Raw genomic sequence first — 14,176 nt, forward strand, 5'->3', positions numbered from 1 at the left:
GCCGCCATCTTGGCTGACAGTTAATTTGCATAAGGATATGCTGATTAGCCAATGGGAAGGGTAGCGGTCGTATGGTAATTACCATGTTTCTCTTTTATTAGTGTAGATATGTCGTATTATACCAAGTGTTTTTCTAATGTTAAACCATCATTGTACTACCGCAATAAATCCAACTTAGTCATGAGGTGATATCCTTCTTACATATTGCTTGATTTAGTTTATAGTAAGTTGTTTAGAGTTTTTGTACCTGTGTTGATGAGTAAAATTGTCTTATAATAGTTCTTACTTTTCATATCCTTGCTATGTCTTTGATTTTTAATCGATTTTAGAGAGAGGGGAAAGGAGAGGGAAAGAGAGACAGAAACACTGATAAGAGAAACATTAATCAGCTGCTTCCTGCACACCCCCCTACTAGGGATCAAGCTGGCAATCCAGGCAGATCCCCTGATCAAGAATTGAATTGGCAACCTCTTGGTGCGTGGGATGACACCCAACCGAGTCATACCAGCCAGGGCCATATTCTTGTGTCTTGATATCAAGGTTATGCTGCCCTCTAAGAATGAGTTGGGGAATAGTCCTTTTTATAATTCTGTAAAGAATTTGTGTGATTTGTATGTTATTTCTTCTTTTTTGCTAATGAAATCATACAGGCCTAGAGTTTTCTATCTTGAAAGTATGAATTTATGGATTCAGTTGATAAGATTATTCACTTTTTTGTATTTCTTTATTGACAGTATTAATTACTTGATTTTCTTAGAATTTCTCCACTTATATTTTTGTATAGAATTTCAGATTTATTGACAAAGTTGTTCATAGTAGCCTCTTATTCTTTTTATGTCTATAAGTTTTGTATGATGTTCCTTTTTCATTTCTGCCTTTGGTTACTTGTGAATTTTCTCTATTTATCTTCATCTTGACAGGATTTTAACTTGTTTATTAGTCTTTTCAAAGAACTACATTTTGGATTTTGTCCTCTCTTTTCTAATGTTTATTTACTCTTCTCTTTATTTTTTTTACTTTCCTTGGATTTATTTTGTTGTTCTTTATTTAGTTTGCTGTTCCTGGGGAAAAAATGCTTACTTTAAAATTTAACCTTTTCTATTTGTTGCTTATTAGAGAAAAATACATATATAAAGCTATAATTTAAAGGTAGGCAGGGTTAAACTGTATCTGACAGACTTTGATATTGTTGATTAATTAAAAATATTTTCTAATTTCCATTGTGATTTCTTCTTTGACTCTGAGTGTGTTAGAGGTCTATTTCTTAATATATAGGTGTTTTTAGTTTTCCCCTTATAATTGTATTGTTAGTAAACTTATTTTAAATTACTTTAAAGGTCAGATAAATTATTTCAACCCTAAAAAATGCATTGTCTTTGCTGTATGTGCCTTAAAATAACGAGTGTTTTATAGTTGTTAGATACTGAATTCTGTATGTCTGTTATTATCACTTTATTTTAAGTTGTTCAGATCCATAGCTTACTGATTTGTTTGTACACAGTTGTTTTCTCTGTGACGATTATAGCTTTGTCAATTTCTTTGAGTATTTTTGTCAATATTTTACTTTAAATGTATTTTTTTAAGTTTATTCCTTAAGTTGAACAACCTTTACACACAAAATAGATGGTTTAAGATTTTTAAGTGGAGCCCTGACCGGTTTGGCTCAGTGGATAGAGCGTCGGCCTGCGGACCAAAGGGTCCCGGGTTCGATTCCGGTCAAGGGCATGTACCTTGGTTGCGGGCACATCCCCAGTAGGGGGTGTGCAGGAGGCAGCTAATCGATGTTTCTCGCTCATCGATGTTTCTAACTCTCTATCCCTCTCCCTTCCTCTCTGTAAAAAATCAATAAAATATATTAAAAAAAAAGATTTTTAAGTGGAAAGAATTTTAGGACTTAAGAGGTTTTATGAGTCTGCTAATGTTTTAAGACCTGTGATGGCTGCGGCCAGATAGAAAAGTACTTTAAATTTCTGAAGCCATTTCTTCAGAAATGGATATTTGCAAATTTGGAAATAATGTTATATCTTCTTCATAATTTGAATTTTTGTCATTGTGAAATATCCCTCTTCATCACAGGTAACACTTCTTACCTTAAAGTTTACTTTGTCTAGAATTAAAATAGTGACACTAGTTTCCTTTTGATTAGACATGGTATGCCTTTTATTTCCATCCTTTTATTCTCTGCCTTTCTGAATTCTTATGTTTTATATGTGTCCCTTGTAGACTTCATATAGTTTGATTTTTTTTAAAAATACAGTCTGATAATCATCAAATTTTTAATTAGAGCATTTAATCAATTTACATTTAATGTAATAACTGATGTATTTGGATTTAAATCTATTATTTTATGATGTGCTTTTACTTTACCTGACACATGTTCCTTTTCTTTCTTGCCTTTTTTGTTCCTTTTTGCCTTTTTCTTTTGACTATTTTTTATTATTCCACTTTTTTCTTTTGTTAGTTTAAAAGGTTTTACACTCTTTTACGCTTCTTTTAGTCGTTAAACTAAAGGTTACAATAAAAATCCATTACCTACCAAAGTCTATTCATTGGTACTTTTATCTTTTTCCAAGATAATGCAAGAACTTTAATATGCTTTAGTTATGATATAGTTGCTGTTTGTATTTTAAATTATCTGTATATTTTTAATCCAATGTATTATTCTTATGTTTTATGCAGTCACTTTTCATTTAGATTCACTCACATATTTACTATTTTCATTGTTCTTCATTCTCCCTCACTAACATTTCTTCTTGTGTCATTTTCTATCTCTTCTTTAGTGCGGGTCCGCTGGTGACAGATTCTCTTAGACTGACTAAAAATGTTTTCATTGCAATTGCATTCTTGAAAGTTGTTTTGCTATGTATAGAATTCTAGATTGGCAATTACTTTTTTCTTTCATCACTTTGAAAATATCTATTTTCTGCTTCCATTGTTTCTATTGAAAAGTTGCTTCTTTATTGCAGCTACATTTTTTTTTCTTACTGCTTTTAAGATTTTCTCTTGCCTTTGATTTTTAGCAATTGTGTCTGGGTATGGACTTTTTAAGTGTATCTTTCTTATAGGTTGAAGGCTTTCTTTAGTCAGTAGGTTGACATCTTTAATTGGTCTTGAAAATGCTCTGCCATTATCTCTTCAATATTTCTTCTACAGAATCGCTCTTCTCTCCTTTTTATTTATACATATAGTAGGTCTTTTTATTGTGTCCTGTTGTTTACCTTCTTTTCTGAATTTTTCCTGAAAGTTTTTTGTTTTGTTTTGTTTTGTTTCTGCTTGATTCTTTATATTTTCTTCTGGTCCATTAATTCAACAATGTATTTCTATCTCCTTCAGCATGGTTATTTTAAGTTTGTCTTATAGTACAATGTCTGGAATCATTGAGGGTTTCTGTTTTCTGTTGTTTTTACTGGTTTTCATTTCCATTGTCTTGTTTCCTTTTGTTCTTGGTTACCTTTGATTGTGTGTCAGACACAGTATTTAAAAAATTATTTCTAAAAATATTTTGAGGCCTGAGATGATGTTTCTTTCCTCTAAATAGTATTTTTACTTTTTCTGCCAGGTGCTAGGGCACTAAAAATCTGGCTTACTTTAATTCAATTTCGGGATTACAATTTTCTGCCCTATTCAACTGACTTGAAGATAGACTGCAGTGTCTGCAAGGACTATTATAATTTCAGTTTACCCTGAGATCTAGGATATAAATCTTGGGGATCCCAGTGTCAGGCATGGAGCCCACACCCTTGTGCGGTTCTGGACTCCCACTTTTATTCTCTACCCCATAGGTTGGCAGACTCTTTCTGAAAAGGACAAGAGAGTAAATATTTTAGGCTTTGTAGACCTTACAGTTTTAGTTGCAACAATTAATGCTGCCATTGTTCTGCAGAAGAGCCATAGATAATGTGTGAATTAATGAGCATGAATGTATTCCAATAAAACTTTTTTTTACAAAATCAGGCACAAGGCCAGATTTGACCCTTGATATATAGTCTGTCAGAAGCTCTGTTCAGACTCTCAGCCACCTTTTCTTAAATTTAGATTAGCCCGCAGTGCTGGGCTAGCCTTTCCTTGGCCTACCTTGTTAGCTCTCTGGTGCCTTTAAGAATATGTTGGGTTTTTTGTGTTTTTGGTCCAGTTGTTCTCGGCACTCCTGCTGAGATAATCTGAAATACCTAATCTGCCATTATCAGAAGCTAAAGTTATATATAAAGTAACCAATTTAAAAGTAATAAGAATTTTTTCCCCCCTCTGATCTCAAGAAAGAAATTTCTTGAGTTGTTCTCAGAGAATCTCTCTCACCAGCACCCTGTGATATAGAAATGATTTTTTTTAAAATGAAACTGAGTTTCGGGACATGTTTTTATAGTCTTCCTAGAGAGATTGTGCATTCCACAGTTAAAGGTGAAGAGCATTGTTATCCATCAGAACTTTATGTGATGATGGAAATGTTCTATATCTGCACTGTTCAATATGGTAGCTTCTAACCACCTGTGACTATTGAGAACTTGAAATGTCGCTAGTGAAAATGCAGAACTAAATTTTTACTTATTTAATTTTAATTGATTTACATTTAAATAGCCATGTATGGATATTTAGTTTGGAGTGGATGCAGCCTATATTTACAAGAAGAATCACATCCCAGTACACAATGTGTCCTTATACTCCCACGTGCTGAAGTATTCATTTCCCAGTGCTCTTGAAAGAAATATTTAATCTAAATGTATTTGATGGATGGTATCTCACTAAGTATCTTGGGCCTTACAGAATTTATTTCTAACATTTATTTCTAACATTCGCCTGGTATGATGGAAGTACTCTTGTTATCCGAAATGGGTCACGTAAAACTGATGTAGGCACTCAATTTACTTTACAACATATATTTTTCTTTGTAGGGAAAGGGGTGTCTTCGTCGAGGAAACTATGCAAGTCCATCCTCTCCTGTTGTAGTTCGGTTGCCCTCTATGTCTGATGTCCCAGAAGAGACCTTGACTAGTGAGGCAGCCATGGAGATGGACATCACAGAACAGCAGCAAGCAGCTATGCAGCAGGAGGAGAGAGTGCTGACTGAACAGATTGAGAACCTACAGAAAGAGAAGTGAGTTTCCAGGAGGAAAGAGAATGACCAGTTTATTTGTTTTCATTTCCTTCCTTCTGTCCTTTATATTTCCTTATTTATTAAGTATCTCCTATGAGTCAAGCACTGTATCATCAGGTGATACAGAGGATGTGGAGATGACAAAGATACGTCGCCTGAAGGAAGCTCCATGAGCATGGAGACTTGAAGCTGCTACAGTGATGACTAGGACAGGCTGACTGGGACAGGGTATGTCAAGGAATCTTAGCCAAGATTCTAACAGGTCAGAGACCAGCTTCGGTGAACAGATTTATCTTGAAAAGGAGGAATAAAGATTCCCAGGTTAAGACAAAGTCCCTTCTCAGAATGGGCATTATTCAGAACTCCATGAAGGAAGGATGTTGTCTAATGGTCAATATAGCCATGGGGCCAGCAACTAGATGGTCAGAGTAGGGCAGCAACACTAATGGGTGCTGGAATACTGGGTAGAAAAATTGGTTGTAATTTAGGGGAGGGACAAATGAGTAGCTTTGTAACCTTTGCTGTCACTGGAGCAAAAATGGTAACAATACATCTTGGGGATAATATGAACATCCCATGGTTCTCCCTGAAGGTACCATGTACTGATCTTGACTGATGATGTTGACTCTTAAGTTTTAAGGGGATTTTTGTTCCTGAGTTCCAGAATCCCAGGTCTGAGAGCTTGATTCATGTGGGGATATGAGTCTGTCAAAGTACTTTTTGTTTGCCAGGCTTGAGTCTAGAATTTAGGCAAGCTAAAAAAGCAGCTGGAGCTCAGCTTGGCAGAACATGATAAAGCAAAAGTAAGGTACATTGTCTGGGCTATTTGATACAACAATGATCTAAAAAGAGGACCTAACTCAGCTCTGATGAAAATGGTATTAGAGATATTGAAGGATGAATAGGAATTTGTAGGAAGGGGAAAATCTTTCTAGAGAAAGGAAAAAGTATGAGCACTGTCTCAGAGGTGTGAATACACATGGCTTATGACAGTGGTAATTGCAGCAATGAGATTATCTTTGAAATGACTGTCTAAGCTAGGTAGTGGAAGTGAAGCTTAAAGGGCTTTGAAAGGGAGGAGATGAAAAAGGAAGTAAGAATTGGAATGACAAGGAGTTTGTGGGCAAGTAGAGTATGCGTTAGATTCAGAGCTGGTATAATTCCAGATCTTCCCATTGGAGAAAGTTGCCTATATAAAGTGGAGGGAAGGCTGTTAGAAGTTGCAGACATAAAGGAACTTTGGTGGTAGGGTATTAAAGTGAGCGGTTACAAAGATATTGATTGAAGTAGATTAGGGTGATATCAGGCAGTAGTTGGAAAAGCAAGATTAGGAGCCATGTACCAAAGACTTCAGGGACTGAGGGGGCATGACTGAGATAGGTGGGTGATTGATGAAGAGGAGAAGAAAATATCATAAGTGGAGATGGCTTAAGCTTCAAGGACAGAAAAGATCAAGTCAGTGTTTTACTTCATCCAGAGGTTTCTCTGTGGTCAAGGTAGAGAATATAGTAAAGTTTCATGGAAAATAGTTAAAGAGCTGGAAGGAATCTTAGAGATTATCTAGTTTAACCTCTTTGTTTTGTGGATGAGGAAACAGGACCAGAGAGAAGAAAGTTCCTTCCTTTGGCATTATAAACGAGTTTAGAGTGAATGTGGAAAAAATATCCTCCTGCACACCCCCAACTGGGGATCAAGCCCGCAACCCAGGTATGTGCCCTTGACCAGAATTGAACCTGGGACCCTTCAGTCCACAGCCCCATGCTCTATCCACTGAGCCAAACCAGGTAAGGGCTAGAGTAAATTTAGAACACTAATCTGATTATTAGATCTTACAGCTTCGGCATCTTTCCCTACCTCACCATTGGCCCTTTATGGGTCCAGCCTTTGCTGCATTTTGTCTTTTAGTACATACAGTGTTAGCCTTCACCATTACTATGGCTTTCAGAGCCTTATCACTACCCTGATTGGGAACAGTAAGAAATGTAACTGGTTTTGCTACTTAAATTCCTGACTTTTATGGAAGGTCTTTTCTCCTGTTGACTTCCTTCCACTTCTTATCAAATACTAATGGATTTCTTGATTGTATCTTACAGGGAGGAGCTAACATTTGAGATGCTTATACTGGAACCCCGTGCCTCTGATGATGAAACCCTTGAGTCTGAGGCCTCCATTGGGACCGCCGATAGCTCAGAAAACTTAAATATTGAGTCTGAAGGTGCCATCTCTGAGAAATCAGGTAAATGAACACATTAGTGCAAAGGAGGATTAAGGATTCCCAAGCTAAGACAGAGTCCTTAGGAGTTGGAAAATAATGATCTTTGTGAAGCTTTTATATAAATTATTCATTAGATGAAGCCTTCAATGTAATGTAGCTTTTGGTAATTTAATGTTTTCTCTAGTATTTACTTTGCCAAAGAGAAAAGCCAATAATCACAACAATGTTGTCTTACTGACCCATGATCCATTTTCTAAGAGTGGGTAGTTTAAAATGACAGTGACAATTGTAGGCATCTCCTAATGACATAGTCAAATTCCAGACTTCATTGGAGTTGATTCTGAAATGATGTGTATAGAAATGGATGGTGAGCTTTTTTTGAGTTATGTGTGTGCACAAAGTAGTTTAGCCTGGACCCTCCAAATCTAGCCCACCTCATTTCACGTGTGAACAGTCATGCCTGTTCATTATATAATGATATGCTTTAGAGGGAACTGTCATTTACAGCTTTGGTCTCTTCTCTGGATTAGAGAGAAGCTTGGCTCTTAGCTCCCTGAGGGCAGCTGGCAAGTCTGCACCTTCTAGCAAGTTGAGAAAGCAGCTAAAAAAGCAGCACGACTCTTTGGATTCAATGGACTCTTCAGTCTCTTCTCATGGGACCAGAAAACGATTTCAGATTTATTCCAAATCTCCATTCTACCGAGCTGGCTCAGCTGGTGAGGCCCTGGAAATGGAGGGACCATTGGGCCTGACCAAATCCCTAGAAGACAGACCTCAGTTCATCAGCAGAGGAACCTTCAACCCTGAAAAGGGCAAACAAAAATTAAAGAATGTGAAAAACTCACCTCAGAAAACCAAAGAGACCCCAGAGGGGACCATGGGGTCTGGCCACAGGAAAACTGTGGACCCAGACTGCAGCTCCACCCAACAGCCAGCTCTCTTTGGAAATAATGAGTTTATGGTCTGAACTAGCAGATGTATATTCCTTCATAGCTGCAGAGTAGTAAACACATCTCATTTTTAGGCCTCTTCTCATTGCCTCATCCACAATAGTCCATTCTAAGTGAGGTCCAGCCTCTTGCCCAAGCATACAACCAAGACCTGGTGTGCTAAATTCCTGGGCCTCCTGTGGAAGTGGAAAGGCCTCTTTGAAGCCTGCCGGGATGGTGCCAGCTGTGCCTTGGCTGCAGTATTTGACCAGAGATTTCACTAACAAAGCCACCTAGCTAGGACTTGGGGATTTGGGTCAGTCGTGGAGGTCTTTGTAGTTGCCTCTCTTCCATCCTCTTTTCCCTTTCCAGAGGTGGGTGTGGAACTGGTGAGCACATTGTGGGCCTGAGGGGCGCATTGATTTCTGGCCTTGGAAGAAAACATGTAAATCTTTCTTAACCATGTAAGCAAAAGCCTTTCAGTTTATTTTGGGATAGTTAGGAGCTGGGGTAGAATATACTTTTTTCCCCCAAGGATTTATAAAAAAAAGGCTAAGCCCTCTATTTTAAGATTTTTTTGAAAAACACTTCATGTTATATTCTGGGGAAAGTAAAAAGGCAATTGTTTCCATTAAGCCATCAGAGCATGTCTCAGACCTCTGGTTACACAATGAAGAAGAGAGTAGAAGTTTTGTTTTTTTATGATGTTTGATGTAATAATAATCAATGCTGGTTTAACTTCTAGTTAGTTCCTGCCAAATATATTGCATGGGCTGAAGTTTCAGTAGCCATACTGTTCTCATATTCTCTGGTCCTAGAATCAGTTTCCTCTAATTTTCTTAAATGACCCAGAGATATGGTGAACACTAAACATGAGGGTTTCACCCTAATCCATCCACGCTTTTCTCTTTGTGTAGATTGAACTGAAGATCACATATTCATCTGCTGGTAGATTTCAACCTAGAACTCAAAGACAAATGACCAATTAATCAATTCTCTCAAAACATTCACAACACAATACTACATGAATAAGTGTTACAGAAAGCTGCCAAAAAATAAGAGAGAACTTTTTCAGATGACCCATCTAACTTATTTTTTCCTCAGACCATCAGTATTAAATAGACTTTTTAAAAAATCAAGGACTACTTGAAGCTACTTTTGTTAATATTCTGGTTACTGAAGTTTACTGTAAATATAAATGTATAGTATGCATATTTCTTTTTCACCTTATGCTTCCCTCCTCCCATGGAATTTCTTCCTAAGATTAGGGATCATTGGACAGGGAGGTGAGAGCCACACATCCCTGGGTTGAGGGACAAGTCACAAGTCAAACCATCTTCACCACTAGGTGTCTCCGTACACATGAGTTATAATAGCATTTTAAGCTTCTTAGCATCAGTAGGATTCGAAATCTATTTCTGCTATTTATATATAATATATGAGAAATGAAACATGCTCCTCTTTCTTGAGATAAATATGTGAAAATGTTTATTTTTAAAGTTACTAAATGGATCTTGTCTAACTACCACATGCACTGTTACCTGAATTTTGGTTATTCTTCCTTTTAATGCTTTTTGAATTTGAAGTTACAGAACTATTAAGACATGTTAAGGCAGAGTCTCTCCTGTTACATGACACTGAACCTCATGCCACTGCTAAAGTGGTGGTTGTCGAACTCCAGAGATGAGACTTGGAACATCATTCTGAGTGGCAGCTAAAGGCAGCAGGAGTCTTCTCTGTCCCTGGTTTGGGTTCCAAAATGAGCTAGGAAAAGGGATCTTGATGATGGTTAGTGAATAAATGTTCCATTTTATATACCCCGCAAACATCTGCCACCTTGTCCAGGCTGTCCTGAGGAGTCATAAATGTAAAGCCTTTAAAAATCTGAATTTCGGAAAGTTTCCCAGAGGAAAACCTAATTCATCCCCAGCATGGCTGTGTGAAAGTGGGATTGCTGCTGCCTTGGCGCCGCTGCCAGACTGCAGGTCTGTGTCAGTGTTCTTGGGAGAGTAGCATTCTGCTGGGCATGACTGCTGCTCTTCACTTGCCAGGCATTGGTCAATACCATACAAAAGGAGAGAGTACCCTTATTGCACAGTTTCCTTTGGCCCAGAGGAATGGCCTGCAGAACACATCTTGGCATGTTCTTCTAAATTTTTGTGGATTTTTATTGTTTTTGCAAAATAAGTTTTGGCAATTAAAAAACAACTCATATAGGACGTTTTATAGGAACTTGACAATGGATGTTAAGAGACTTTATAATTTTTCTCAGGGACTTGAAACCTGAATTTGGATAAAGTTAAATAAAAAATATTGCTTTTCAGTTGCTAGATTTGTGGATTTCTAGTCATTTAACAAGCTGCCAGAATGGAGGGTGGTAGGGAGGAGAGAGCCACACAATTACAAAAATGCAGAGCAAGTGTGGGACCCTCCCTTTGAAGGAAGGAAAGCTGCTATTCTCATGGGATAATAGGTGTTGTGGGCCTGATACAGAGATGATGCCATAACTCTCAAAAACTGTCAGAACCAAGTGTTCTGTCTCCCTCCATTTGATCTTAACTGGTTCTCTCCCTGGTTATGTCACCACAAAGTGATGCTGTATGCATTGCAACCACTTATGATTAAGATATTTAATCTTAACATGTGTCACATCTGTATTTTCTATTGCTTTGCATGTTTACTTTGATCTCAAATGCCTCAAAGAAAATGCCTGCATGGCAGCAGCAGGATGGCCCCATACTTGGAGCCCATACTCCAAATTGAAGAGCATTCTGTTCTATCACACATTCCTGGCCCCAAACAAAGCCTGGATTTCAATTTTCCCCAGTGAAACCAACACATCCCTTATCATGAAAAATGTGATAGCATCAGAAAAGTCTAATTTGGATCACATTGGGTGCCACAAAGTGAAGCAAATGATTATAACAGCAAAACAGGAAAGGTTCAGGGAGGTGGTATGCTTAGTTTGTAATGCACTTTGTACTTCCTGCCATTTTAATTATTTTCCCACTCTGGGCTTCTGAAAACACTAGGGGAGGTACGCCTTCCCTGTAGGAGCCTTGCAGAGGCAAGGGACCCAGGTCAGGGAAGGGGATACCAGAGCCCTGCCTTCTCATTCCTCAGAAACCAGCTGCAGCTCTCCACTCACCTCTGCTGGGAGGTTAGAAGAGACTTCCCTGTTCTATCATGAGAGGGTTTTTTCACTGTCAGAGACAAAGGATCCCAGAAACCTGCTGAAAAGAGGAAGTCCAGCGAAGTGCTGCAGGCCCCCTTCAGTGCCTGTGGGCCTTGATGTTTTTAAAATTGTAACTAATGACTGTGTACATTTCACAAGCACTTTGGTAAACCAGAGAGAAGAAAGTGTTCTCAGGATGTGTTCAAAGCTTAAGAGTTTTAATTTTAAAGAGAAACACAGTCCAAACAGCTTTCCTCATCCTCCTCTCCTTTTATTTTTTCCCTTGATGGGGAGCTGGATATGGGACATGCATCATTCTGTGTTGAAAAATGCATATGTCACCCATAATTTTGTGATAACTTCTCAGCCCTGTTCCCCAACACCATGCTAGCCTTGGTTGTAAAATTCCTCGGTATTTGTGGGAGTCCTTTGTCTTTTCTAAGCCCCTAAAATACTTTTAACCACTTTTTTTCTGGAACCATTCCCACGTTTGATTTGGTGTTCAACAGTAACAGCAAAATGATGAGTGTGGACATGGATCTATTAGGTTTTGTTGGTCTCTTGGTTGAAACTTAAAAAAAAAAAAAAAAGCCCCACCAAGGGGCCTATCACCTTGCTATCCATCCATACTTAATACCTATTTATCAGTCGTCTTAGGTCATATAAAAGTTGCACCTTTTGAACCATGTAATTGTATTTAACTAGGGGAAAGGTGTATACTACAGATTAGTATTATATTATTTTAATGGGTTTAAATAATTTATAAGTATGCTGAGTGTAAATTTTTAAAAGACTATGTATTGTAAAAGGACATATCCTGTGAAATATATTTTACTGTTAAACAGAATAATTCTATAAGAAGAATGATTTATCTCACCCATGGAATTGATTACATTCCTAATACCATCACCAGGCGCTTTGTAATTTCCCTTTGCTTTTGGAGAGTGTGGGGGAGCAAGATACATCTGTATAGAGTCCAGTTTGTGTCACTCAAGATATGCGCTGTATGGCTACACAAAAGCAGCTTGATGAACAAATCACTCCAATGGCTCATTAAAGAACAAAAGCTTCCAGAAGCAGCAATACGTGTGGTTTGTTTTCTGACCATCCTGGCTCCCACCCCAACTCGCTCCATCTTGATCCCAGGGAACAACAATGATTTTTGTTAAAGTGATGTTTCTCTTTTTCAAGGAAAGGACTGAGCCCACAATTGACAAAGTGCTGAAGTAGTAGTTATTGGAACTCAACTGAATTCAAGTAAAGGTGAGGTGCAAGCTGTTAGTTTTTGTAATAGGTGCTAGCTGCTAGCTGTCAAGACCTCATTGACTCAGGTTAGGGCTAGCTGGGTAGAGCAGGTAGTGAGTCTACATTTAGGATCCTCACCAAAAAGGCCATAAAGAAGTAGCAATATCTGCTAATAGAGGGCCCAATTCTAGTTTGTCATGTTTGTTCTACCACTATATTGCATGACTGGGAAAGTCATTTGTCCTTTCTGTACGTTAGTTTTCCTATCTTGCCCAGGTTTCATTCTCTGGATAACTCCTCAGGTCTCAGTGTAAAGCACAACTCTACCAAGAAATTTCTTCTTCCCCCTTAAACTAGGTTAGATGTCTTGTGTTCTCAACAGCTCCCAGTATTCGTAGCATCAAAAACTTAAGAGGTAAGCTTCTCAAGGCAGAAGCATGACTCACTGTCTTGTTGACTCAGATTCCCAGCACCTAACAAAAGGTAGCCAGCCCTTGTGTGAGATCAGGGTTTCCCAATACCAAACTAAGTGTCAGGTGAAATGGAAAAAAAATGTTAATTTTCCCCTAACACTATATTTATTCAGTTTTTAAACTCTTAAGGTTATCCTTCCCATTTCTTTTAAAGTTTTTATTTACATTTTTGCATTAAATTACATAGAAATGATAATGATACAGTGAATTGTTTCTAAATTTCTTCAGTTGGCCACATAAGACCTAGAAGTGCCATTTTTAAAACTTGTCCCTGTGATTACTGAATTTACAACAAATCTTTCCGATTATGAAGATGACAGCATGAAGGTGCAGGGAGATACAAGTTATAAAGAGAGCAGCACTCTGACTTTTTAAAAAATTGTTCCTTCTATAGTGGGGAGCAGTACAGTGTCATAGAGCCAGTGACATACCATGAAAGGAGATAAGACACGTGTGATATTTAATCTTTAGGCATCTCGGACGCCTAGTGTTGCCATTTGTCCATTTTTTCAACAAATATCGAGCACCCATGGGTCCTGCTTGGGCTACATTAGTGAACAAAACAAAACTCCCTGCGCCTGTGGAGCTTGCATTCTAGTGGGAAAGCCAGTGACACCCACCAGATGGAGACTAGTCGTCCATAACATCCAGGTCCCACTACTAGGCTACATTTATTAATTTGAAGGGTGCTTCTGGCATCTTTGAGTCTTTCTCTGCCCTTTCTACCTTTAAATACTACCTTAAGGGTGGAGAAGTGCCTCACGAATCTGAAAACTGCAGCTGAAATGAAAGGCTCAGAGAGGCCACAGGGACTACCTCTGTGTACTTCATAACCAAAGACATTTCTGGCATTGAGGGCACAAAAGCTTTCATAGTATCCTCTCTTCTAGCAAGGGCCCTGGATGCAATGAAAGAAGTATTTGTTACCCATTCGAATTCCAGTGGGGTCAATTTAGAGCAAAAGGTTGAATAGATGCTGGGATCGACTGAGAGCTGCATTGTTAGGGAAACAGAAGCCATCCATACATTCCAGGTGAAAAGGACTTG

General features: G+C 38.2%; 1 protein-coding gene across 10 annotated transcripts in view; it reads left to right on the plus strand.

Annotated features, from left to right (window-relative positions):
* Window positions 1–12,487, plus strand: part of MYO9A (myosin IXA) — a 423,504-nt gene extending 411,017 nt beyond the window's left edge. For all 10 annotated transcript variants that reach the window (XM_014530413.1, XM_014530418.1, XM_014530420.1 and 7 more), the window contains 3 exons: window positions 4,890–5,092; window positions 7,186–7,328; window positions 7,838–12,487. In XM_014530413.1, the coding sequence (XP_014385899.1) occupies window positions 4,890–5,092; window positions 7,186–7,328; window positions 7,838–8,274 (783 nt within the window). In that variant the 3' untranslated portion in view covers window positions 8,275–12,487. The remainder of the gene's footprint in view (window positions 1–4,889; window positions 5,093–7,185; window positions 7,329–7,837) is intronic.
* Window positions 12,488–14,176: the final 1,689 nt, after the last annotated feature.

The sequence above is a fragment of the Myotis brandtii genome, unplaced genomic scaffold, assembly GCF_000412655.1.
Source record: "Myotis brandtii unplaced genomic scaffold, ASM41265v1 scaffold74, whole genome shotgun sequence".
NCBI lineage: Eukaryota > Metazoa > Chordata > Mammalia > Chiroptera > Vespertilionidae > Myotis > Myotis brandtii.